Below are 26,204 nucleotides of genomic sequence, written 5' to 3'. Positions count from 1 at the left end.
CCGAGCGCCTTGTACGACAAATACTGAGGTATCTTCCCGTCGTTTGGAGATAGACTTTCAGTGCACTCAGAAATGCTACAGACATCCTGACACTTGAACGCTGGGTATTAATTTAAGAAGCATTTTCCCCCTGCCCTCGAGCAGCTACAAACAAGACTGGTCCTGATAGGAGAGAAGAGGTTGGTTGGTTGGTTTTAAATAGCTAAATAGCAGTTTGTTGGCTGACTGCGACTGGCCAGGGTGCTAGATAATCTCATCTAGGCTCCCTTTCCCACAGAAGTCTGGACTAGATCATCTCTCAAGGTCCCTCCCAACCTGGGCTGTTCTAGGATTCTATGATAACAAAGCATAAATGTGAAGGCTTTATGTGCCTGGAGTTAAATAATGGTTTTGTTGAGGCTGGGGACAAAACTGCCCAGTGCTTTAAGCTGCTCAGTATATAACTTCAAGTACCTGACAATAATTGAAATAGGAATTAAGGGGTTAATCCAGAAGGAAAAGTTGCATAAAAGTTTCCGTAGGATAACTGTCCTATGAAATGATTACGAAGGGTAACAGTGAAGACCTTGGCATATTTGAATATACAGTGGATAAACAGGGTACAATAAAATAATCATGAATTGTTGAGGGTCTGATAGATCATAAATGCTGAAAAGTTTTAAATGAGATGTCCTTTACTTTGTAATTGTTATAGATGGGGAAGGATTGTAGTATACTTGCTTGTAAAAATAGTCTTTATTTAAAAAAAAAAAGTAGTCTACTCTGCTTTTTCCCCTCAGGCTCTGGAGATAAAGGTACAGTGACTGTGTTCTGAAATAAGTAAAGCTGTAGAGTCTCTAAGCTAGTTGTGAAGTTGTAGCATTAGCAATGTGAAATTTCAGACAGTGGCCAGCTGTGAGGTTATTCAGTAGCTGGTGTTTCGTGTTACAGAAGGAAAAGAGATCGGGTGGATCGAACTGGAGACCGTCTCCGTAGCTGTATTTGTACAGCACGTCTTGGTATAGGTCAGTGTGTAGAATACTGGTGTGTATTGAATGGCCCGAAAGAAGGTGACAATCATTGACATTTTTGGAACCTGGTGGAGACGGTTTGCAACCAATGAGGTTAAAAAAAAAAAAAAAAAGAGTTGGATCTTGCAGATGCATGGGAAAATGGCGTTTGAAGGGTAGGCTTTGAAGACTGATAGTCTCCCAGGCTTCTGATTGAATTGTAATGGAAATAACAAATAAGTCTGTCTAGTGAAAATCTTCACGGGGCCAGGAATGTGATTTCCCATTGATGTGCCAGCATTTCTCATCCTAGCACGCCTGTATCTAACCAGCCCTGTCCCGTTGCCATCCTAGCCACTTCACCTGCGGCCCTGGTTTGTGGCACCCCTCTCTAGAGGAGAGGCTTCTGAGCCACGGTCTCGCATGGGAAAGTTTGCTTTTAAATAAGGTATTAACTCAAGGTTTATTAATGCAGATGATTTTTTTTAAATTATTTTGCTGCTGGTGCTGTAGAGGGTGGGCTAATTATAGAGTATTGGACAGTGTTTTTGTTTTCAGGAATAAAGCTTGCGCCGTTTGGCTGATCACTTCAAACAGTCGGAGGCAGCGCCCAGTTCATCAGTTCCATTTCCCATAAAATATAAGCTGGAAGTTTTCTGGAAGGCTTTGTTGTTCTGAAAAAACTTCAATGTGTGAATAAGGGATAAAAGCAAAACGCTGACCAGTGCTTTGAAATAGCTTCCAAACCGTGTTGATCCCACTGGTTCTGACGTGGTTGCGCGGACGCCCGAAGGCCTTGACATATCTGTGACTCCTCGCGCTAGTCTGTCGTCTAACTTGCCTTAGATTGACTCGGTAGAAATGCTCCGGCTTCCTGGAAATGGTCCTTGGTGGAAGGTAGATGGAACTGCGTTTGCTTCATTAATTACAGTGAGTCATTCCTCTAAGACGTGGCCCCGTGCATTCCTGAAATTCCAGTCTCTGAACTGCTCTGCAGCCCTGTGATTGCACCACTTAGATCCTTTTTGCTGAGTTCAGTTAATAGTTTCCTGAACGGTTTGTAAGAACTTCAGTTACTTGAAACCTGTTCCGAAGACCTGACACGTTCAGAGGCTCTCAATTTCCAAAAGGATCCTGCCTCTGAATTTTCTTGCCCTCGAAGATGAGGCTTGCTGTGAGGTTTAATGCCGGCCTGCGGAGCCGTGTCCCCTGCTAGCGTCCGTCCCCAGCAGCTGCCCTGCGCTGCAGACCTCCTCTTTCCTCGTTCTTTTGTGCCCTGGCAAATCCCCAGCCCATTATTGTCTGTTTTCTTTAAACAACTAACATCACTTCGTTCTCTTTCCTCCTAGAGATTCAGTAGAGTTGAAGTTGTGAATTTCCTTATATACTGAAATGACAGATCTGCTTAAGTTTCAGCATTCAAATTACGCCATTTTAAAAAGTTTTATCTATCACCTGGCCTTCTTGTGGAACCATAATAAATATTACTGACTGGCTAGATGGCCTTTTCAGGAGGTTTTGCTGTTTTACGTGTGTCCAGAAGCAGCTCATCTACCTCGAGTAAAATTGTCTCCTGTACCATGAACTCACTGGAGCAGGGCCTGTGTTCATATATGCTTCTACATCCCCTGCTAAAAAATAAAAGCTGAGATTAATATAGCAGCATGCAGAAGCTGCAAAATGGGCGTTAAAGGGCATTGAACAGTCTGCTCCTTTGAGTTCTGTTGTACACACGGCAGCTTAAATGTACGGGATCTGTGCAAACATCAGTCTCTTTGTGTGCTGAAGTTGTGCACTCGAGTAGAGGGAGAAAGGAACCGGAGACGGAAGCTATACCTTGGGTAAACATGGGTGTGTTTGCACTTACTCTTACACGTTAGTGCTTTGGTTAATGCCAACATAAGCTACGTGGTAAACTCTTTGGAAAAGAGTAAGTGAAATTGCTCAAAACGCAAAGATCGAATGAGGGACCACAGGATCTTTTTAAGTCATTCTTCTCAGTGATCCTTTTATTCATGACCAATGTAGTAGAATTGAGGTGTGCTTAATAAATCTGCAGCTGTTAGGAAATGGGAGGAATTGCACGCGTCGTGGGAGCCTGAAATGATTTTGGTGACTAGAAAGATAATCTAGAAAACCACAAGCACCAAGCACTGTGTGTAGGTAGTCAGCTTATCACAAGGAATGACTGGGTTTGGTAGTGGTCCTGTAGAAGAAGGTCTGGCGAGGGGTGGGTAAGGACTGCAAGCGGTCAGCATTGCACTGTTGCCAAAAAAAGGCAGATAAAAATGCAAAAAAGAATTTATATACAGGGTATGGCGTCTCAGTCAGAGAAAACAATCTTTTATTGGTGCTTTTTTCTTTGTCTCGTTGGTGGTTAAGACATGGAGTAAGAGGTTGAAGCAGGGGATGTTGAAGTTGGATGATGAAATGATGCGGAGAGGGAAGCTGCGGTGCAGGTGCCCGGGGAGCTGCTGGAGCTCCCTCACGGGAGACGGCGCAGCACCAAGCAGCCAGGCTGATCCGTTAGCGGCACGGGTAGCTGGTTTCTGCCAGGAGCCAGCCGACCGGGTGATCTCTTCAGGCCCTGTCTACCTGAGACAATTTTCATTCCATGAATAGCATAAAAATATTTGATAAAAATTGAATGAAAGAAAGTTATACTTTGAGTTTTATGGCTAGTTTTGCAAATATGTTTTATTTCGATTTTTACATCGCTGTTTCTTCTTGATGTCCCCAGGGCAGAATTTTGACTGTGCAGTTCTTACATGGCCAAACCCCTCCGACAGAAGTAGACCCGTGTCTATGTAACATAGTAGAATCTCACTGCAAAATTCTTGTAGTAAAGTTGTCAAGGTTACAATAAAACTGAAGCACAGCTGCCAATATTTTATAACGATACTGAAGCACGTGCTGTGGATGGGGCAGAGCGAGGGGATGGTCCGTGTTACCCCGCACAAGGGAAACGATGCCGTCGGCTGCCCGAGGAGGAATTCTGGCAGATGTCCACATTGATCTGTGTGAAAGCGAATGCGATCACGTCCAAATTGACCTGCAGAACCTCAGTTAGTTGTAGTTCTTCAGCTACAGGGTTACACAAACGTGTGAGAGAATACGCCTGGTCTTTCGGGAGCTGTAGAGCAGAGGTGGTAGGCATGACCTGCTTTATCGCCTTCTTCCACACCCGAAGGGCTGCATACTTCTATTAAATTGCTTGATAGCATCAGAGAATATTTTGTCAAAATACATACCGGCATGCTTTCCGTGAAAAAAACATGGCTGAGTTTTGGGCAAAGCATCTTTTTTGTCCCCTGTCCCCCTCCCCTTTTTTTTTTTGCGCGTGTGTGTATTCCTGAATTTGACAATTTAGCCCTGAAACTGAAATAATCTCATAGGCAAAGCTTAGAAAGCAAGGTGAATCTTAGGTCATGTATTGTTTAAGTAAAAGAAGAAAAAACTGTGAAAAAATTTGAAAATATAAACTTAGTTAATTATTTGAAGTGTATCAAGGGAAGCACTTCTGGTAGTAATCAGAGACAAATACTGATTATGCAAAACTAATGATTTTATGTCAAAGCATGAAGAAATGTCATTCTACAGGTCAGTGTTTCTCATCTTGCTTTTTTACTCTCCAAGGTTGCCAAAGCTACGTTGTTTTAATCTAACATGTGGGTATAAGGAAGAGATGGGGTTTTTCCCCAAGTAATTTCTAAAATGAAAAAACAAACCAAAGCAAACCTCTCTCGTGTTTTGTTTTCTACAGGTTATCCTTGTGCAGGTAAACCCAGGTGAAACATTTACAATTACAACTGAAGATGGACACGTGCGGTGTATTCAAGGTAAAGGAAGGACTGAAGTACTGAAGCCAAATATTTTGATTCTGTAAATATCGCAGAATTACTACCAGCGTTTGTTTCTGTAATGTCAAATGTGTTTTCGTATGTTCTACAGTGTAATAAATCAGATTTTTCAGTTTGTACTTAAAGCACAAATGAGGCAGCACTGGGAAATTGCCAAGATTCCCTACATCTCTGCAGACTTTACTGCTAATTTAGAAAAGGCCAGCATCCCAGCTGTTTTTGTAACAATCGTTGAATAACTGTCTTCTCGGAATCTTAACACATGAATTTAGATGGGTTTTAGTCCACATTCATCTAAACAACTTTACTAGGCGCTGGGTGACCTCCTAAGGCGGCGGCATTAGCAGCCTGCCGATACGGAGGGCAGCATTGCTGCCCTCTCTGTGGCTACAAACTACTTTTTACCTGCTGGGCAAGGGCCCGACCTGCAGCTCTGAGTCAGGTCACAATATCTCCTGCAAGTCAAGCTGAATTTATCAGTGCTTCCATTTTTGGAATGTTTTTCACCATTTCAAATGTTGTTATATAAAACGTGTCCGTTCTGCTTTCATCAAATCCCAGCCAGGAATATTTTCTTTCAACTTGATGTGAAAAATAAGATACTCTTATTAAAAAAAAAAAAAAAAAAGGGTGGTAGTCCAGCTGCCAGCATTACTGTGGTGCCGGTGTTGTTGCTATGGACTTTTAGCTCTGTCACAAAATAAGAACTAAAATGTATCTGTGCTGATTTTTGTACAATTAAAGAAATATTGTTGGCTGTATAAGCGTGGTGGTTGGGATAAATCTAATCTGTGCTTTTTGTAGAGTAAAGGTACAGCCATACTTGCATTCGGCAATATTATCTAAAATTCTGGGTGCTTCCTGAAAGTCGTTAAATCTTACTTAATGTGTATTTTGAAAATGGGTTATCCATCGGTGACACAAATTGCATTATTTTCCTTGATGGAAACTTGGAACAGTCACTTTTTTTTATTTTTCGAACTTGCAGTCCTGATTATTTACATTTCTCTCCTAGCTGACTTTTTAATTGGATAGTTTAAGCCTCGCTTCTAAATCTACTTGTCTAAAAGTAGTTCCATAAATAGAGTTGGATGCCGTTGCTGGCTTTTCAGGCACCAAAGCGAGCCACCGCCTTTGGAAAAAAGGTGTCTCGAGTTTGTCAAAGCCTCGTTTGTTAAAGAGTGGCACCTTGTTACTCCTCAGGTCCAGCGCACGTTCCCATGATGTCACCAAATGGTTCTATGCCGCCTATATTTGTGCCTCCCGGTTATGTATCTCAGGTAAACTTTAACGTATTCTTATATTGCAGTATGTTTGTGGGTGTGGCTTTTTAACTATAAAGCTATTGATTATTTTATCTGGAACAGCTGTAAAAAGCATTTCTCTTTTTTTTTTTTTTTTTTTCCCATTGAACTTATCAACTATTTAACTTTATTGTGGGCTCTATCACCTTCTGTTCACTTAGTAAAATTTGGTCTAGCTTTCAGGGTTTTTTAATACTACTAGCAGGCAGTAAAACATTGCTTTTGTTAAGATAGTCGGTGGCTCCGAACTGGCACTCTGTTGAGCTCCGTTAACAGGACCCACATCTTGATTTTTCTTCGGTCCTGTGTTCGGGGCGAGAGGAGGTGCCGGGGTGCCCGGAGCGGCCGACGGCGGCTCTAGGCAGCGCTGGGCTCCGCTGGGAACAGGCCGACGGGAGCGTAGCCGGGGGCGGCGAACGCGGTGCGCGCGTACTTGAGACTCGTGTTTCTGACATCGAGGTTATATAGCTCGCACACCAGCATCACGCTCCCTTTCATCCCTTAGGTCTTTTTTTTTTTCCCCTGGGCTGCGTAACATATTTCTCTTTAATGTCTTCTCTTAATTCAGTCTCTTCTATTCTAATATAACTCTATTTATCAAAGTTTTCAATGCCCCTTTCTTTACCAGCTCTGATCTCCTTAACGTTCAGCCAAACGCTCTGGTGTTGGAGCAGAAGCGTGAAGAGGAGTGTCGATGCTAGTGACATGTGCCTGTGAAATGGGCAGGCCTCTGGGCTTCTTTCCCAGCTTTACTTTTCCGTTCTCACTGATTTTCCACTCCTCTGCGTTGTTAAGTCATCGCAGATTAGACCTGCGTCTGGTATTTGAACTGTTATCAGAGATATTTAAAGTTACCGGTTTGATTTACTTTTAAATTCATGCATTTTTAAAGGCAAGTAATTAAAAACAAATGTTTAAATGGGATAGGCAAAGTTTCTCGTTTTCTAGTGATGCTCAAAATGAGGAGTTTTCTGAGCAGGCTTGAAAACCTTGTAACCGTACGTGTCCGAGGTGCTCAGGCGGTCGTCTTTTTGCATACAGCTGCCTCGGCAGTCTGTGCTTCTGCCATCACAAGTAGGGACTTTCATGCAGACCCTGAAGAAAGATCCCCCAGATAATGTATGCATCAACCTGAAACGGAGTCTTCCGTGCAAGCAGTATGCAAAGCACTGGCGAACGCTGAGGTGTGCAAACTGAAAAATACATTTGTTCTGTGTTTGCTGTCCCATGGAGCTAGGAGGTTTCGTTTGGTTTGGTTTTCCCGTGGTCATTATGGCAGGGATAGACAAGTTTGATACCAACTGTACATCAGAGCTTGAGTTACTTGTACCGTTCTTGTCCGCAGATGGGACTTTAACTTTCTGTTCCCAAAGCTGTCCGGCGGAGCCCAGAGATGGGTTACGTGGGTTTCTGCCTAAGTGGAGTGAAGCGATTCAGTCGTGGGTAATGGGGACACGGCAACTTCAGACTGTAAAATCATGTACCTCCTATTATATTAATGTATCCCTTCTACCCGCAACTGGGCCATGCGTTCTTGCTTAATGTAGAAAACAGAGTTAACACAGCCGTCAAAATGTGCTGTGAGTTTTGACTCGGTGGTGTGCGTTCTGACGTTGTGTCATGCAGTTCAAGTGGTGTGTTTAGTTCTGTTGATGAACCAAAAAGCCTCCCACGTTGCTTCTAAAACAAAATGTATTCAGTGCAAGCTTAGTCTTAAGCGACTTCTCCGTGTAATTTTTTTCTTCTATTTAAAGTCTGTTAAGAACCGCTAATAATACAGCTGGCTCCGAGGTCGTCTCGCAGCTGAGCTTTGTCGTAGCGATTTGCGAGCGGACGCATTCTGTTCCCCTCGAGAAGAATTACTTCTCCTTAGTTCGCTCCGTCTTTTGCTGAGGAGCTTTTCAAAATGCACTTTTGGCGTAAGCAATATTTCAACATCCGTAATGCCTCCTTGGCCAGCTGGGAAACGCTACAGTGATTTCTTATAGCCAAACCAAACATGCTTTAAGAGAGGATCTCGAAGGGACTAACAGGGTAAAACACAGGGCCTGCTTTTTTGTGTAAGTGCTTTCTTTTAAATGCCTGACAATAAAAGTTGTGTAGATTTTTAGTAACAGAGGGCTACATAAATAAGTTGAAATCTTCTAAGAGCGGTTTTTTTGTATGATTTATTTTACAGCTTGCATTCGAAACAGACATTTTTTTGCATCTCAGTTCTGTATGCCAGCCCGCGGCTGGAACGCGCCCGCCGCTTGCAGCCACAGATATATTTTCTGCTGACTACGCGATCCATCTCTGTTAATACCGAAGCCCTGTAAGGCCCTGCCTGATAGCATTTGTGATCTGCATTTTTAAATGCAGCTCGGAGGAGGTGCCCGATGTAGAAGGAAGGAAGCGTAAAGCTGCAGACTAATTTTAAACCAATCTAAGAAAAATGCCTGGTTTTCCTACTGAGACTTGATTAATTTTGAAGTGTCAGTTTGCCTTTAATATTGAGCATTTTTCTATCATTTTTATTTCAATTACATTGCTCATACCTGTTTAATTTTTTGTGTGAGGGAGAAAACAATTATTTGTTGCCTGCCTTTAAATAGGATTTAATACAATCTAGTTTGCTTCTGAGTCAGGCTTCACATTAGGTACAGCCTGAATTTTATGCCAGTGGACTTCTGTATTGTGGCAGAAGCAGCAAACTGGAGTACGAGGGGGCGATTTCTCTGGCGGTCAGCTCAGAAGCCTTTGACCCCCTCAGAACTGTAGGTGCTGAAAACGTAATCCCTCAGCGGAGCAGCGGGGGCTGTAACCTCGGAGCGACAGCGACCCGGTGTAGGTGTCCTCTCGCTGTACTACCAGCCCTGCCTGGAGAAGGGGCCCTGTAAACCTCCGCCTCTGCCTGTCTCTTCCAGGCGTCTTAAAGATGAGACTGAACCGGGCTTTACCTCCGTGTCGTCGTCGTTGAATGCGGCTTTTTGTGACTCCCACTCTGGTGTTATTTCTTGACCTTGTCTTCTAAAACCTGTGTTCTGTCCTAAGTCCCTTCTCAGTTTTAAGGTTTAGAGAAGCGTCATTATATAAAACCTTAATGTATTTTAAATTTACTGTAGGAAAAGCAATACATTGAGATATTAATCTATTTCACGTTGGCAGAATTAGACTCCAGAAGGAGCCTGTATATTGCCAGTTTGGGGGACACGCTTAAAAGTGTGCGTGTGCACACATATGCATGCCCTGCCTTAGCATCTTTTTATCCTAGAGTTCAGACACACAGGTTCCCTGTCTGCATTCTCTTAGCCCGTGGCAAACACGAAATGTTTTGACATTTGGGTTGGATCACAATACCAGACAGCAGAGCCGACTTGTAGTACTTTGTACCTGCCCCAGGCTAAGGACGTGTGTGCAGACACGCACCACCCATCGGGCGACAGGCAGCGGCTTGCGCACAGGCCAGCGCCGCCAGGATGTGGTCTGAAGCAGCTCTTCTAACTGTAATTACAAGTAAACTGGGAATTACACCCCGATCAATTCACGTTACTTGTTTAAAAGAATATATACGTTATTCATAAGTTATAGATTGCTTAGCACTTCAGCGTGCGGGCCTCAGCTTCTTAAAACTGACTGCCTCAGACTCCAGTTTCTTCCAGTAACGCGTGCTGGGCTTCCACTGGGATTCACGTCTGTGCGCGTGTCCGTGGCTGTCAGACTGCGGGTATAAACTTAGGCATGGAGATTCTTTATTAAATGTACAGTATTGGCAAGATTGGGTTTGTACTGACGTTTCATTTCTTGTGTTGCATGACAGGTGGTGGAAGAAAATGGAGTTCGTAAAGTGGTGGTGTTGCCACACTCGGCCGAATTCCATCCTTCCATGCATCCTCCTCCTCCTCCTCCTCCCCACGTACCACATTACATGCATCATCACCACGCTCTGCTTCCCCACCCGCCTCACCCAGTGTACCCGCCGGTTCCTGGCACAGGAGAGCTACCGCCGCAGTTCATTCACCAGCACCCACCGCCACACGTTTTTCAAGAACAAGGTGAGAGCGCCGGTGATGGTTAAACACACGGGAAGCCTTTCGCTCAGCGCGTCTCGACCGAGACGGCTGAGTTCTGCTGGTAGCGCTTCCGCACGTTTCTGTGATTTTGGTGCTAGTTATCAGACTCCCTCAGCCTTATGTGTGTTTATGGGGTATCTTAAAATACACTCGTGTATAAGGTGTCGCGGAGCCTGGCCTGAAGGCGCTCTGCATGTGCAAAGTATGCCTGTACACAGTTTAAATCCTCCGCTGTTCTGTTTTTAAGGATTTAATGCAAAAGCAGTAACTTAGAAGTGTTCTAATACTGTGTATATTTTTCATGGATCCTTCCTTTTGTTACTGTAAACGCCACAATGATTGCTTCTACCTTTCCCTAAAACTGTGCTCTCCAAAACTGCTGTGTTTTGTCACAGCCTTGGCGTGAAGTTTTTTGAAAATGCATTTAATTTGGTACATGAATGTATTTTCTTGGCTAGACAGAGTCCAAGTACGACTGGAAAGAAAATGAAAATAACATGCCTAAACCAAAAACCGTAGTAATCCATGTCGGAGGGTGAAGTGCAAGTCCACTCTGTATTTAAAAGCTGAATGAAGCGATACTTCAGTGGAGGACTGGGATCACTGCTGAATTAAACCAGGCTGTAAGCCTATTATATAAACAAGCATTTAATACAGAAAGAAATTAGACTATGTAAGACCATTCACTGTCTCTCTCTCTCAAGCTTAAATTGGCAATTAAGCTCTTTTGGCTCATGCCTAGGGTAAAATCCAAGCTGTTTTAAAAAGCTAGTTTGGATCCTAAATTTGCTTACACTTCTTTGAAAATGTGACTGTATGGCCGAATCAGGGAAGAAAGGCAACTGTAAGGCATAATCTTGAGCAGCTAATGAAAGAGAAAGGCCTGAAGAATTACATTTAAAAAAAAAAGAAAAGAAAAACACCCCAAACCCTAAACTCAGCAAGCCATCAAAAATAATGTTTAAGGGAAAAAAAAAAAAATCAACAATTTGGATATGGGTTAAATAGGAAAAATGGAAATTTGCTGGCAGATATTTTGTATATCTTACTGTAGCACTTAACTAATGTTGACAACGTTTCAAAACAAGAATTAAACCTCCAGGCGCATTCTTCCCCTACTGCCTGATCTTCATGCTCGTGCCCTGATTTGAGCCTAATCCATAAACTCTTTGTCAGACGAGGTTCCTAAAGTCTGGCGAAGCTCTGCCAGACAAGAAACCTGCGTGTTTCTCGTCACGAGAGACACCCGAGCATCAGCCGTGAAGCTCCTGGGGGCTGCGCAGCTGCACCGCGCCGAAGCTCCGCGAGCCCTGCAGCTCCCCGCGTCTGCAGCCTGACAAAGCAAGCGCAGTGAAGTTCCGTGGGTTTTCAAGTCCTGGTTTGAGTGTAGTTATCCTAACGTATAGAGCATTTCTCAGATGTCAAATAAATTGTACTGAATAATGAAATAAGTTCTCCTTTCTTTGTAGAACCTCGTTCTCATGGAAGGACAAACTTCATTCAGCGAGATGAAAGGAGTCTCAAAATGCAAGAACACCTGAAGAAAAGACTAAAAGACAGACAAGCTAGTGGTCATACTAACAATAAACTTAACAGTCCTCCATCTTCACCACATAAAGTTGTTAATTCTTCCAGTGCAACAATTCAGAATGGAAATGGGAAGGGACAGCAAGGGGCAGGAGGACCACTAAAGCAGAAGCAGATAGGAAAAACAAAGGGCGGTCCAGATGCGGAGATGGGAGGTAGGTCGCATTGAACGGGTAAAAAGAATCGGGATTCTTTTGTCACAGAAGATGCTCTAAGTTCATTGCAAAATAGTTTCTGAAAAACCTGAACTTGTAAATTTCTTTGGCTGTTCAGGATTAGGGAAAGCCTGAAATAATTTCATTATGTTTTGGATTTTTTTTTTTCCTCTAGAAGTAATAGTAATGTCACGTTTGTTCATTTGAGATTCATCAAATAAGATCTTCAGGAAGGTTTAATTTAAACCTTTTGTTTACTTCTCTTGCCTTTTCTGACCCCGGACTGATATATTCCAAGTGAGGATGACCTGTGGGTACTTCCATAAAAAACTTGTGGGGTCATTCTTTGGGGTACTTTTCAGATAACTAAGAGTTACTGAAAACTTCAAGAAATAGGAAGGTTTGAGCAACTGTCTGTACAGATTGCTGTTTGATCAGTTGTAATTTCAGTTCAGTGCCTTATTTTGCTGAAATGAATGAGTTTTTTAATAGCTTAAGGCTATTTACTTGCATACTAAAATACCTTGTGTACAATATCTTTCTGGTTGATTTGAAAGTGTGTCGCTGTAATGCAGTTTCTTATCTTGATTCCTTAAATGATTTGTGCATCTTCTAGTGTTTTGTGTGTGTTTGTGTGTCTTAATTTAAGTGGTCTTGTTAGGCTGCAAGGTCTAGTCCTCGTCTGTGTCACTATTGTGTTTAACTCTTTGGTTAGAGAATTAAAAAAGAAATATGAGTTTGTATCTTGGGAATTAAATAGAGGTGGAAGCTTTTATCCAACTTGTTTCAAGGGCGAAAAATACACTTGATTAAAGGTTTGTCCTAATACAAATTTATTGGAGGGGGGAAAAAAAAGTTTGTTTGTGGGCAGAATAGTATCCTGAATTGTTTGACATGGACAATTGTGAAGATAGGATTCAGTTTACAGAGGTAACCCTTTTGGTACCTGTAGGTGTTGTTAGAGTGCAGTTTTGATAAGGCTTCTTCCAAATTATGCCTAGACCAAGTGTTTTGCAATAGAAATTCAAGGAGATCACATACAATAGAGAGATAAGATCTTATTGTCCTTTTTTTAACACCTTTCATTTTTGGAGGAACGTTTCTGCGTTGTCAAAGAAAACCCATTTATGCTCAGATTAGGAAAATATACCCTTTGTGCAGGATGTATTAAAAGGGTTTTTGTAACACTGTTAGTTTTGGATAGTTCATGTTTCTACCCCTCACGCAGCCAAAACAAACAGGGGAAATGAACTTTGCACAATAAGTACTATTGTTAAACTCGTAATGAGGCGAACTCCATCTTGTGGTGGCATTTTTGTAACAGACTGGTTTACTCTGGGGGTTTTCGGTAATCTGTTTTGTATTTGAAATTTCAGAATCTGACACAGAATCCAAGAAATGTGATACTCACTTGAGCATTGGCAAGCCAGTCGTAAGTATTATCCTTAAAATACCGTTATTTTCTGTGCATATACTTTCTATAAAATAACATGTGGCTTATTGATCTCTCTTTCTTTTTTCGTAATGGTTTATTTTTTTTAATAGAGAAAATGTATTTTAGTTGTCAGAGTTTATAGCTGGGAAAGGGCAACCATGCTGTGGAAACCCACGATTTCTCAGCTTTCTGAAACAGTCTGCCTGCCTCAGTTTCCCAGTCTGTAAGCCAGGAATATATCCACTGTTGTAGCTGTCTAGTCTGGGCGAGGGCTTTAGTACCTTGCAACCCAAGGGCCTGCTAAACTCATGGAAGTCTGTCCACTCTTGGAACCGTCCTTCCTTCAGCATAGAGGATTTAAGAATATTGGGAATAGAATTTACAAAAATAGATCACCTTTAATGTTGTGTTTTGAAATTGGAGCAAATATTTGAGTATTTACAGGCTTATTTAGGAAGTTGGAGTCTGGGGACGTTAGTGCAAATATCTGAAGGCTAAAACTGCACTGGTATTTTTGATCTCAAGCGTGCTTAATGAAACTTTTTTGCCTTATTTATACAGTAAGCATGGGTTGTATTCTTTTGCTCCAGCTTTCTAGCTGTTCTTTGTTACGGTAGTATTTTTTCATTGCTGCTTCTGACATCTGTGCTTAATGCTAACAGAAGGCTCTGTTGACTTTGTCAGAGAGAATTTGGAGTATGGGAATTGAGCAGCAAAAAAACTTAGGCTAAAAATTTTAGTTGTGAGCACTTAAAATCAGAGCCTCTCACTATCCTATAGCTTAGTGGTTAAATATTAAGATTACGTGAGGGAGTTGTAATAGAGTTAGAAAGTTAGGCCATCTGACTGTGCCTAAATATAGATCTGGTGTCAGTGTTCAAGACTCCAAATCTGAAAATTTGCTCCAAATGAGTGATGGAAACAGTGCAGGTGAAATAGAAGTTTTCTCTTCATACACTGGGACAATGTAGGGTGTCTGTACATTTGTTTGGTGTTTGAAGGGAAATCCTTTAATACGATATTTTGGAAGTGAAGAGAGGCAATAATTTAAATTCAAATAATGACTCGGTATTTCCACTACAAAGGTAAAGAATTCCTCCAGTGAGGAGCTTCATAGGCAAACTAGCGACACCATGTTATTGACTAATATACCTTTTATTACAGAAAGCAAACTTACTTGCATTATTTATGCTTTTAATAGGTTTCTGATATACAAGCAAGATCAGCCGTTCTGTCCTGGAATCTCCCAGTTAGTTCACAGAATGGAGAGAGCCATAGTCATAGTCCCGCAGCATTTACATTTGAAGTAGCAATATCCAACAGTGGTAAAAATGGAAAATTTAAATCTGTCTATGTGTAAGTTTAGTTTCTTCATTTAAGCACAATACCGATGTTTAAAAACATTAACCAATCAGCAATCTCTCTATCAGGAGCTGTTTGTTGACTTGCAGACCTACCTACTTCACATGAAATAAATTTTAAGTAATATCACTAAGAGTTACATGGACAATGGAAAACGTGAAAATTAAATGTGCGCTACATGGTTTTGCTTTTCAATAAGCTTTTATCCTTCAAAGTGTAAGGAAGGAAGAGCTGTAACTTTTTTTTTTTTTTTTCCCTTTTCACAGTGGGGAAGAATTAACAATTACACTTCCTGATCTCAGACCAGCAACTGATTATCATGCCAGGTATGGTGCTGGGAATGAAATACTTAATGCTTTTGTTGATGTGTTAATTACAAAGTTTTTGTAGCTTCGTGAAAAGGGTCTGATCACAAACAACTTGAGGAATAATCTGCAAAAATATCATAGCTATGGACACTACTGTTGCTATCTAAATTCCCGCTTACCTTCTAATGTCATAAAAATGTCACCTCGTTTTCTTCCCTACTATCTTCTCTGTCTCTTTGTGTTTCTCAAATACAAAGTTTAAGTTATCCTCTGTTGGTATTTTTGTAGAACAACAAGATTGGACTCGGTGAAAGAGATTGTTGTAGGCTGAAGGCAGTGGTAAATAAAATAATTTAGCCTTGAACACGGATTTGCAAGTCTGATTTGTCAGCTTGATTTGTAAAGTCGCTTCTCTAAACTGCAAGCTTGTGTAGCAGTGCAAGGAGGGAAGCGGGAACTGGTTGAAATGGGGAGAAGTTAGATGCTGTGTCACAAGGGAACAAGACGTGACGTTCAAGAGTTGCCTCGCCGAGTAAATAAGCGTTAGTGGAGAAGGTGTTTAACGGGTCAGGAAAAAGACACAGCAGTTAAACAAGCTGGGAGAACACCGTGATCCAGTAGCAGGAGAGCGAGCCTCAGTGCTTGGGCACAGGGAGAGACAAGTTTTGAGACTGACTGAAGCAAACTCCTATTCTTAAACGGCAGAAGAGTTCCGAGTGTGGTAAACACTCGGTGCAGCCCCACTTGCACAGTGTAGCACAGCCTGTGTTTGGTTCGTGTGTTGCTTTCCACACAGGCCGACTTTCTTTTGCCTACGGTTAATTTATAAGACAGTATTTCTGAAAAATTAGTCAAGTCATTGCTCTTCAAAAGCAAACATAAATGAGGATGACTGTTCTAGAGACTGTCCCGCTTGAACAATGACACTGATAAGCGTGGCTTTATTGCTGAACAGCTGGTTTGGTCCGTTTTAGTGCCCGTACTCTTGCACAAGTGTTGTCTGTATTTGAATCTCAAGGTCTTTTTAGCAAAAGGTGAATTTCAAGGCAGGTATTCTGTTACCATTTGGTAACACTTGCTATAGTTTTCATCATGCCTCCCGCGTGTATTTCATCGCTAAAATATCTCCACTGTGATAGATACTAATTGTAAAGTAAATGAAGGATGCCAGACGGAGTCTTCGAGATCAGCGAGCGTACCTGTGTGACCTCCGTCGCGCTACTCTGTCGGCGTGCCCCTGTCCCCCTGAACGTAGAACGGGTAGTGGTGTTTCTTATGATGTGGGCATCACTTACTAGAACCTGGAGCGACATCCTAAACTCACTTTTTGTTATTTCTTCGCGAATGAAAAGGCATGAAAGTGTTGTCTTTTAGAATCAATGATCTGAAAGACGAGTTGATTGGGCACTTGTTTCCTACAACGTGAGCAGGCTGGTCTTGTTGCTGTAATCGCTGCTTCTGATTAAATGCATTGCTAAAGCTGACAACTCTTCCCTTAAATCTTCAGGTGCTAATGCAATAGCAACGTAATTAATTGTCCTTTGTTCAGAGTTTCAGCAACCAGCAGTTCCATAAAAGAGTCCATTTCAGAATTAGTGAGCTTCACGACAGAAAGTTGTGAGCCAGACTGCCCGGCTGCACCCAAGCTCATTAACAGAACCAAAACCAGCCTGAGTTTGCAGTGGAAGGTAAGCAGTCTGAGGCATTCATGTACGGTATGTTTAAATTAGCTTTGTCAAATAATTTAGTGTGTGCTTTAGGTGTTGCTCAGTTAAGGCTGATAACTGAAATCATGATTGTTTCGTCCTCTTTCTTGCACCGCTTGCTTAGTTTCTTACCTCTGGGTTTAGCGCGGCAGAGTTGGTAGCAGGTCTCTCCAAGTATGAACTGTTCAGTAGGAAAGTTCTTCTCTGAACTGGCAGCAGAGGAAAGGACAGAGCATTGATAATTTCACTTGGGGTTCCTGGATGATGAATGGATATAACTTAACGGTGTAATTCACGGGTCTCATTCTAACCAACTCGTAGCAAATTTCTTCGGCTAGTTTGTAGATTTAACTTTTTGAATCTGACTTTTGAATATATACGGTATCTGTGAAGACTTGCTGGTAACTGCGTTTTCTTGTCTCTTCATGTTTTTCTTACGACTACGCTTTTACTTGGAAAATGGTTTATAGCTCAATGACTTTAATTAGTTAGATTATTTGCATAATGTGTACTCAGAAAGTAAAGGTTGTTCCCAATTTGTATGTCATAACAAACACAAGCGTTGCTTGTCTGAATGCTTACGCTGCTCAGACAGTTGGTGAACACAGTGCAGGGACACAAGGAAAAAAGCTATAAGAATATTTGCATTATTCACAAAATAAAACTATTCATAAAGTTCATATTCTAAACTATCAGAATTAATAGAAGTAGTATAGCAGCCTGGAGAGCCCTCAGGAACGGGCAGCTGAACGAGTTAAAATAGCTGCTAGTTTTCCCCCTTTCTAACTCAGGGCACTGAATGCATGCGTCTGCGCCCGCAGCAGAGTTTCAGATGATCGCAAGTGTCTTTGTGGAAGAAGAGGGCTGTTCTGTATGCCTACCGCAGATGCCTTTCAGCTCTATGTTAAATATTTTGTTTTAAAAGGCAGTTGGAATATATTACATTCAATTGTTAAAATGTTTTTTTTTAATGTGCAAAAATATGTGTAAAAGTACAGCCATTTGATTTTAACTCTTCTCATTGTTTCTTTATTTTCAGTCCTCAAATGACAATGGTTCCAAAATAACTAATTTTCTTTTAGAATGGGATGAGGTAAGACTTTTTCTAGTGCAAAAAAAAATCATAATGACATCTGTAGACCAATTATGCTTAAAAATACTTTTTGCTTAGGTACATCAGCTATTTTCAGTGCAACTGTCCAGACAGTTTTAAAGGGACAAGGCAGTTAAAAAGCTGGAATCCAGTGACTAGCAATTCGAGCAGACGGGCCTTTCCGGCGTCTGAGAGGCCAGTGTGAAACTCCCGCACTGGGTTCCTCTCGTCCAGAGCATCAGTAACTCCTAGGCGCTGTGTACATGGATGAGCATTTGGCTTCTGTCTTCGGTAGCTGTCACAAACATCACTCAGCTTTTCAACTTCCTACTGAAATGTATTCCAAAGTGATGAAAAACTTGAAAAACGTGGTTTGTTTTCAACTGCAGTCATTTATTACCATTTTGTCAAATCTACAGTGCCGAAAAATCGACAGATACCTCAATTACAATGTGGTTTTATTATCAAGAATGCTCAGGATTACTGTCGGCATGCTCGGTATGACCATGATGACATTAGTTTTGTACATTCTTTAGGCTTACTCTTCCCCCCCCCCCCAATTATTATTAAATTAGTGACATGAAATTTAGGAAATTGAGAGTGAAGAAGTTGACCTTAGCAGGGAGCATACAGTTGCCATGCAAAAAGTTACTCAGGTTGTTCTCACTTTTTTAAAGGGGAAGAGCGGACCCTTCAAAGAATGCTACTACGGGCACCTGAAGCAGTATAAACTTACCAAACTCTCTCCTTCTACAAAATATTCGCTCAGATTAGCTGCTAAAAATGATATTGGAATGAGGTAATCAACACATATCACTTCTTTTAATCATATCACTTATTTTCTCATCAATGACGTCTGCTGTTGTTAATATTTTCTTTTAAAAAAAATACTTTTCCAGTGGGTTCAGCGAGACAGTGACGTACTACACGGCGGGAATTGTCCCGCCAGCCCCGTCGCCCCCCGTGCTCGTCGAAGCAGGAGTGAGCTGGCTGTCGGTGAAGTGGAGCCCGCCCAGCGGGGTGGCCTCTGATGACTCTCTCACCTACACCTTGGACATGGAAGAAGAAGGTTCTGTAAGTGCTGGGGTTTGTTACACGGGCAAAAGCCCGATAGGCAGGAGTGCTTAAATAAAAAATTAACTCTGTGTTTTACTTTCAAATAAAATGCTGCAAAATACCGCAACAGTTGGCAAGTATTGCATGTATGAGTGAAAGGAAGACGAAGTTCAAGTTAGAAAAACATTTGATCGATCTGATCTGGTGGTTGTCTCATCGTGGAAAATTAGCGACTGCGTTTTGTTCTTATTTTCCCTCCTTTTCAGGGTTATGGTTTCCAGCCGCAGTACAATGGAGAGGAGCTCTCATGCACTTTAAGAAATCTTAGGAGGAGTACGTCCTATAAGTTTCGGGTTTGTACTATGTTTTATTTCTAACTGAATTATGACTGTATGCTTTTCTGGAGTGTCAGCATTTTCATACAGCTAAGACACTTTCTATGGTGACAGCAGAAAATTACCTGCAGTACTTCTGTTGTTATAATAGTTTTTGGTGGAATTGTAATACAAATCAGATTTTTTTTTTTTTTTTTTCCACTAGCTAATTTTGTTTCCTTTTAAATTGTTGTCTTTTCTGTTGTGGATGTGTGTTTCTTCGTGGAAGAACTTTATAAACCAGCAGGATATTGCTTGTCGTTAAATCAAGCATTTATTACATATATTCCATTCATTCCTGAAACAGCTCTTTGCCTACAACAGTGAAGGAAAAAGTAGCCCTAGCGAGGTGGTGGAACACAGCACCGATCCCGACAAACCTGGACCGCCAAGCAAACCAACCGTGAAGGGCAAGATCCATTCGCACAGCGTGAAGGTTACGTGGGGTAGGTTACCTTCCGTGCGCGCCGTGTTTGAGCGCTGCGTGTGTATGTACAGTCGCTCGGTAATGCAGGTAAAAAACAGGGCAGATATTTGTCTCTGCAGATATTGTTATTGCAGGAGAGACACTTAGCATTAGCAAAAACCTGCAACTTGCTTCGTTTTGGGGCCGCAGCACAGAAGTAGTGGTTTTCTTTATTCATTTTAGAGAAGCAGTCAGTGCTATTAGCTGTTGTAGTAGCCTCTGGATTTACTGTGATGCTGAAATAATTTTCATGTGCTCTTAAAAAAGTAAGAGATGATACCTGAAATCAGCAGTATTTTCCTACTTACTCTTCTTCCTGGCATAATCACGATTAATAATAGAAAAAACCTGTTTTTCTGGAAAACGTATTGTGAATATATACGTTCGCTGTTTTCTGTTTCTGTCTGAATCGAGTTTTGTACCTGACTGTATTCTGCAATGAATGGATATGTTCTCTGAAAAAGCTGATAACAGAATAATGCATTGTTTTTAACTCTTCTGTAATTTATTTTAAGATGTTGATTTCTTTCAGAACCACCCAAAGATAATGGGGGATCGGACATTACTAAATACTTTTTGGAAATCTCAGAAGCATCAGTTGGTAAGCAATCATCTTTTAGTAGTAATTCAGCTTGTGTGCTAATTCAGCGTACTGATGCACTGCTCTGTTCGAGCAGTTACCGTTCTGTTTTCAGGTGCGTGTATTGTGTTGTACATGCTCTCTGCATAATTGATCATTCAAATTGGAGTCTGTGGCCTGATGAGCTCTTGATCAGTCATTGTGTGAGAGAATTTTCAAGGCTGATTTCTGCAAAAGTTGTGTAGTGTAAAGTATTTTCTTCTTTCCTCCGGAGGTAAATGGGACACCGTATACAGTGGTTCCCAGAGAGAGCACGTATGCGATCATCTCAAGCCTGGCACTTCGTACAGAATGAGAGTTTACTGTGTCAGTAAAGGTGGGGAAAGCCAGGTGAGAAAAATGAGAATGAATTTGCTTCCGAAAACCATTTCTATCTACGTTTCGGTGACACGTTGGTTTGTGTTTCCACTCTAAAATAACGTGTATTGCTGCTAGGCTTCGGACGTTACGACTGTTACGACATCAGCTGTTCCTCCTGGACCGTGTCGTGCTCCGTGCCCGGCAGGCAAAGCCAAGCCCAAGGAAATCGCTTTACAGTGGGGTAAGCTCCAGTGTTTCTGAGCAAGATCCTTTTCTGATTTTAAATGTCAGAACAAAAATGAAAAATCTGTAGAACTCTTCAGCGGAAAAAAAATAAAAAATATATAGATGTCGTCTGTGTCCTTAGGTTGGGGTTTTTTTAAAGACGACAAAGCTTGCTGACCGCCTCTGATGTGGCGATGCACGCGTGTGCAATGATATGGTGAGGCTTAAGCAGACACAAACGTCTTCCCGTGAGAAAGCTTGCTGACTGCCTCATTACCGACACGTGTTTGGCAATTTAAAAATCAACCCTCCTTTTCTCGTTTTTACCTCAGTAAAGGAGATAATCAAAAAGTAATGAAGATACACTGAGTTTTGAAGGAAATATATTGAAAATATCTGAAAAAAAAAAACGAAGGCCATCTTAAACTAATCAGTATCTGCGGGGGAAAAAGCAAGCTTCATAAAGTGTTTCTGCTCAGATACATGATAAAAGCCTGCACTCAACTTTTAGAATTCACCTGATTCAACATTTAGCTTGAGAAGGCTGATTAGAAACTATTTAAAAGAAGAAGTGCTTTGTGAAAAGAATAGGAAAAACAAATTCTCTTTTTATTTCATAGGCCCACCGCCTGTAGATGGAGGTTCCGACATTACAGAATATATTCTAGAGATGGCAAACTCTGAACAAGATGAACGCAGACAAGTGTATCAGGGTCCAGCATCTGAATATGTAGTGAACAATCTGCTTCCAGGGAGAACGTATTGCTTCTGGATACGAGCAGCAAATAAAGTTGGGGTAACCACTGTGCTAACGAGATCAAATTTTCTTTTTTTTTTTTTTACACAAGAGATGGTAATGATACTATTGTCTTACAAGCCTGATGATATTTTGTAGCTTTTGTGTTCTGTCGTAGTTCTGTTGAAGGAGCAAAATTTCTTACAGCATAAAAAATATGATTAAAGTTAAGATTGAGTAAATTAGGGCTGAGGGAAGGACTGAACGTCCCTAAGGGGATGTTCACCCTGTGTTGCCTTTCTGTTGCTGTTCACTGGGTTACTGTAAGTACCGAAGGTAACTAGTCCAAAGTTAGTGCCAGACGTTCTCTTACTACTTCTAGTCATTGCTTTGACCGCAGTGTAAACCCTACGTTTCTGGCTGTGACTAACCACTTCATGTTTGTGCCTTAAGAAATGGCCTTACGTTCTGCAATTAGCCCAGGCTCTGCAGATGGGTGGTGTGGGAATAGTATTGTGTAGAGAGGGGTGTGTTCAAGCAACGCCAGGTTTGAATGAGGCTGGGATAAATGCTGGTTGCATAAAAGTCTGTCTGAAGCAGTACCCAGCCGCTTCGGGAAGCCAGACCCTGGCTGCAGGGGAAGGAGGCGTTACGGGAGTTAGTGGGAGGAGTACAGCTGCCCTGTAGGCACGGGGCCAGTTCATAGAGTGAACTACCTGGAAGGAATTGTCAGCGGTGCTGTGAAACTAAGCACTGAGCTCTTCTATTCAGTCCTCTATCAACTTAAAAATAACGTGTTTTCTTCAGCTCGTATGCTTGCACATCAGTTTTTGCTCTGCTGCTGTTGCTGTATTCATGCAATCGTATTTTCTTGCAGTTTGGCCCTCACTCTGACAAAGCAGAGATCTCCACTGCTCCGGGCCCCCCCGATCAATGTTGCAAACCCCTGATAACTTGTAAAAGTGCAACCTGTGTTGTAGTTTCATGGGAGGTAAGTTTCAATGATTTTCAGTAATGCACAAATTAATATTTGGCTTTTAGAATTCTAGCGACGTGTATGATACACAGAAATGGAAAAAACAACAAATGTTGAGGTGGAATTTCCATCTTGACTGAAAAAAATGGGGTGATACGTAATCCTCCTCATGCTATGGTAACTAGTACATACTACATTTCATTCGTCCAAGTGGTAAGAGATTGAGAGTCATTCAAAATTCTGGTCTGAGCAGTGCTGCTGTTACAGACGTGCGTCTAGATGGAAACCTTTTAATAAGCTGAACTTAAAATCATGCCCCTGGCTGTGGTGGAAAAGACCTGAGGTTTCCATGCCAGTGCTTCCGTCCCACCGTCTCCGTTCAGCGTAACGAGAGATCACGCTTGCGTGGTGAACGTGTGTGTGTGTGCAATAGCTGAAGGAAAAATTATCACTTAAACCCCCAGCGTCCGGCGTGCAATGGTGCAGACGTCAGTGAGTACAGACTGGAGTGGGGACAGGCAGAAGGATCGATGCATATCATCTACACCGGGCCCTGCCAGAGCTATGAAGTAAAAGGTCTCACACCTGCAACCACGTATTATTGCAGAGTCCAGGTATGAAGAGCCTTTTGTTACGTGTTACTAAGCAAATGAACAAGTACGTACAGTCTGAAGAAAAACTTCAGCTAGAGATGAACAAAATTCCGTACTGTTACCTACTAATGCAATATAGCAGGTAACTGGTAAAAATGCTTTCCCTTCTGCCCCAAGTCCCTCCCAACTACGAGTTTCTAGAAATTAAATTTGGATCTAGCGTTGCATTAAACATTCTGCCATATTTACATTTTATTTGGGACGTTTTCCATTCTCTTCCAAATCGCTTTTAATAACGTGCAGAAGGAGGCATGATAGGTGTGACCGTCCGGTTAGGAAAACGTAGGCTGAGCAAACAACGCGCGGTCTCTCCTTCAGGCTGTGAACGTCGCGGGAGTTGGGTTGTTCGGCGAGACCGGCGTGGCGACAACCCCTGCCTCAGTGCCTGCAGCAGTGTCAGTACTGCACTTACTTGAAGAAGATCAAATGGAAATTTCTGTTCCTTTATCAACGTGCCTTGCAATTCAGTGGGAAGAACCATGCTGCCACGGGGCAGAGATCACTGGATATAATATTGAATATGGGGAGAAGCAGCTTGTAACTGTTGGAAGAAATACAAGCCACGTTCTTGAGAATCTGTTGCCTGACACTCTGTACAGGTAATAATTAATCCTTTTATTCTGAAACCACATTTGTAGGACTTTTCTATCAATAGCATTAAGGGTAGTAATTTAAATTTTTAGAGCAATTTTTCATTCGGCTTACAGACTATTTGCCTAATTTACTCTGCAACTCCAAAAACAATAGAATCAAATTGTCATGACCATGATGTTTTAGCGGCGAGACTGAAGATTGCGGTATGAAGACCAACATTCTGTCTCACAGCCAAAGCTCTATTCTAATTTTTCTGGGTTTAGAAGTTTTCATTCTGAAGCAATGCGTATAGTGGGGCGATCAGTATCTCGCCAGAAGAGGGTGAACGTGCAGGTGAGAGCAGGAGAGCTGCTCCTGTCTTGCATGCTCAGGCTCGGTTAAAGCTCGGTTCAGATTCTGGCTCTTTGGTGTCAGCGGGAGGCAGGCAGTTCAGCTTAACGTGGACGACCTGGGCGCTTGCTCGCGGAAAAGAATAAACCTGAACAATACTGAGAAACACTGAAGCTTCGCTATGTTGCAAACAATGTAATTATGTTGACTTGTTTTGAAGTAGATTATTTTATAGTTAATTTCTAACTGCATTTTAATTGCCTTATTGTTTGTGCTTATATTCTTTACAAATTTTAACTCTTGCTTTCATACCTAGCATTTTTTCAGGACCTCAGTAAATTAACCCTGTAGCTGCTCCTCTCCCATTTCTAGAATTAGAATACAGGCCATAAACAGCTTTGGAGTCGGTCCTTTCAGTCATTCCATTAAAGCCAAAACGAAACCACTACCTCCTGACCCTCCTCATCTTGAATGTGTGGTCTTCAGCTACCAGAGCCTTAAACTTAAATGGGGTGAAGGTCCTAGCAGAGCTTTAATTACCAACCCTACACAATTCAACTTGCAGATGGAGGACAGGTTTGGCAGGTAAGGTAATTGGAACGTTAAGGATATTGTTGCTTTACAACTTCGTGGCAAGTTTTTAAGACATTTTAAGTGTTCTCACGTCTGTTTGCACTCATATGGGCATCCCAGAGTTTGCCCCTTAGTTTGCATTTTTGCATCCCATCCTTTAACCAGAAATGCTGTTAATAGCTGTGGCACTAGTATTTACTTGTAAACACTAAATACTATTTACTGTTTAAATAGTAATATCTTTTTTATTTTTTGGAAATTCTAAAATTAAGTCCAGTTTGCATATAAGAAATGTGGGATTGACAGCTGTTCTTTAACTTGAAATTATGACGTATCTAGTATATCCAAGGGTTATGCTCCTGATTCAAATCCAGTTTGGTCCTGTAGTTTCCGTGGTAGCCCGTGTACGGCTGTAGCTTAGTGCCCGGACAGGGTGAATAAATGCTTCCTGCATGTAAATTAAGACTTCCACCAGCAGGAATGGCGCGCGTCGTGGGGTTAACGCACGTCACGAGCTGCCGGTGACGACAGCAGAGCTCCGGCTGCCTGACGTTCGTTGTGCCTGCACGTAGAAAGCTGGGGCACCCGCAGTGTGTTGTCACTTTTTTTGTACTTAAGTTAGATGTGAAAATGTTCCACTGGCGATACTGACAGACAAATCTGTGATTGCTGAATACTACGAATTTGTAGTTATTTCTGTTATTTCTTCCAGGTTTGTTACCGTTTATAACGGTCCTTGTCATACATACAAGGTACAGCGACTCAGCGAATCCACTACATACTATTTTAAAATCCAGGCATATAATGATGCTGGAGAAGGAGAGTTTTCTGAAGTTTACGCTTTCACTACAACTAAGTCTCCACCCGCATCTCTTAAAGGTGAGCTTACGCTGCACTGGAAATCTCTGCAAGCCGTTTACGTGCTAGGTTACCTGCTAAAACCTGACTTCTTCCCAGCCTAGCCTCTGCCCAGGGCCTTTGTGGGACAGAGAACAGCAAGTAGCTGCGACAGGCGTTATCTGGGTGTAAGAAGGGCTCTACTGGTGTCGGACCAGCGTGTGGCCATCTCCTGCACCGTAGCTCTTCCGCCCCTGACAGTGAGGATTTCCTTTACCCATTTTCACCTGGAAAGTAATTTTTCAGGGTTATCTGTCATTTGCTATAAGCATGTAGGCAAATGAGAACACAAGTAATTCCTTTGATCTTCACTTTCTAATATGAACATTAAAGATTGCCGTTAGAGAAAGTCATCCTGAAGATCAGAATGCTAATTACCTGCAGGAAAACGAGTTGACTCAACCCCGCTTCTAACGCGTAATTTCAGCTCTGGAGATAGGTGGGCGTGAACGCTGTTTTCTCTAGTGATGTGGAAGCGCTTGCTCATCTGCGCAGGCGTTAGGCGTCAGCAGCTCATCTTGTCAGCTTGAAAA

The 26,204-nt window shown here is 41.9% G+C and overlaps 1 protein-coding gene across 3 annotated transcripts in view; it reads left to right on the top strand.

The window, feature by feature from the left end:
• LOC309595824 (fibronectin type-III domain-containing protein 3a-like) overlaps window positions 1-26,204 on the top strand; it is a 49,039-nt gene that overhangs the window by 18,870 nt on the left and 3,965 nt on the right. For all 3 annotated transcript variants that reach the window (XM_082323198.1, XM_082323197.1, XM_082323199.1), the window contains 22 exons: window positions 4,753-4,828; window positions 6,053-6,129; window positions 9,953-10,187; window positions 11,675-11,947; window positions 13,324-13,379; window positions 14,584-14,738; window positions 15,011-15,070; window positions 16,602-16,740; window positions 17,798-17,851; window positions 18,529-18,650; window positions 18,751-18,925; window positions 19,174-19,260; window positions 19,589-19,727; window positions 20,280-20,348; window positions 20,602-20,717; window positions 20,823-20,928; window positions 21,533-21,708; window positions 22,526-22,639; window positions 23,089-23,238; window positions 23,596-23,876; window positions 24,574-24,786; window positions 25,487-25,653. In XM_082323198.1, coding sequence (XP_082179324.1) covers window positions 4,753-4,828; window positions 6,053-6,129; window positions 9,953-10,187; window positions 11,675-11,947; window positions 13,324-13,379; window positions 14,584-14,738; window positions 15,011-15,070; window positions 16,602-16,740; window positions 17,798-17,851; window positions 18,529-18,650; window positions 18,751-18,925; window positions 19,174-19,260; window positions 19,589-19,727; window positions 20,280-20,348; window positions 20,602-20,717; window positions 20,823-20,928; window positions 21,533-21,708; window positions 22,526-22,639; window positions 23,089-23,238; window positions 23,596-23,876; window positions 24,574-24,786; window positions 25,487-25,653 — 3,040 coding nt within the window. The remainder of the gene's footprint in view (window positions 1-4,752; window positions 4,829-6,052; window positions 6,130-9,952; window positions 10,188-11,674; window positions 11,948-13,323; window positions 13,380-14,583; window positions 14,739-15,010; window positions 15,071-16,601; window positions 16,741-17,797; window positions 17,852-18,528; window positions 18,651-18,750; window positions 18,926-19,173; window positions 19,261-19,588; window positions 19,728-20,279; window positions 20,349-20,601; window positions 20,718-20,822; window positions 20,929-21,532; window positions 21,709-22,525; window positions 22,640-23,088; window positions 23,239-23,595; window positions 23,877-24,573; window positions 24,787-25,486; window positions 25,654-26,204) is intronic.

Source organism: Platalea leucorodia, assembly GCF_965183815.1.
Source record: "Platalea leucorodia genome assembly, chromosome: 10".
Lineage (NCBI taxonomy): Eukaryota > Metazoa > Chordata > Aves > Pelecaniformes > Threskiornithidae > Platalea > Platalea leucorodia.
The sequence above is the reverse complement of the archived record's forward strand: the minus strand, read 5'-3'. Positions and strand labels throughout refer to the sequence as shown.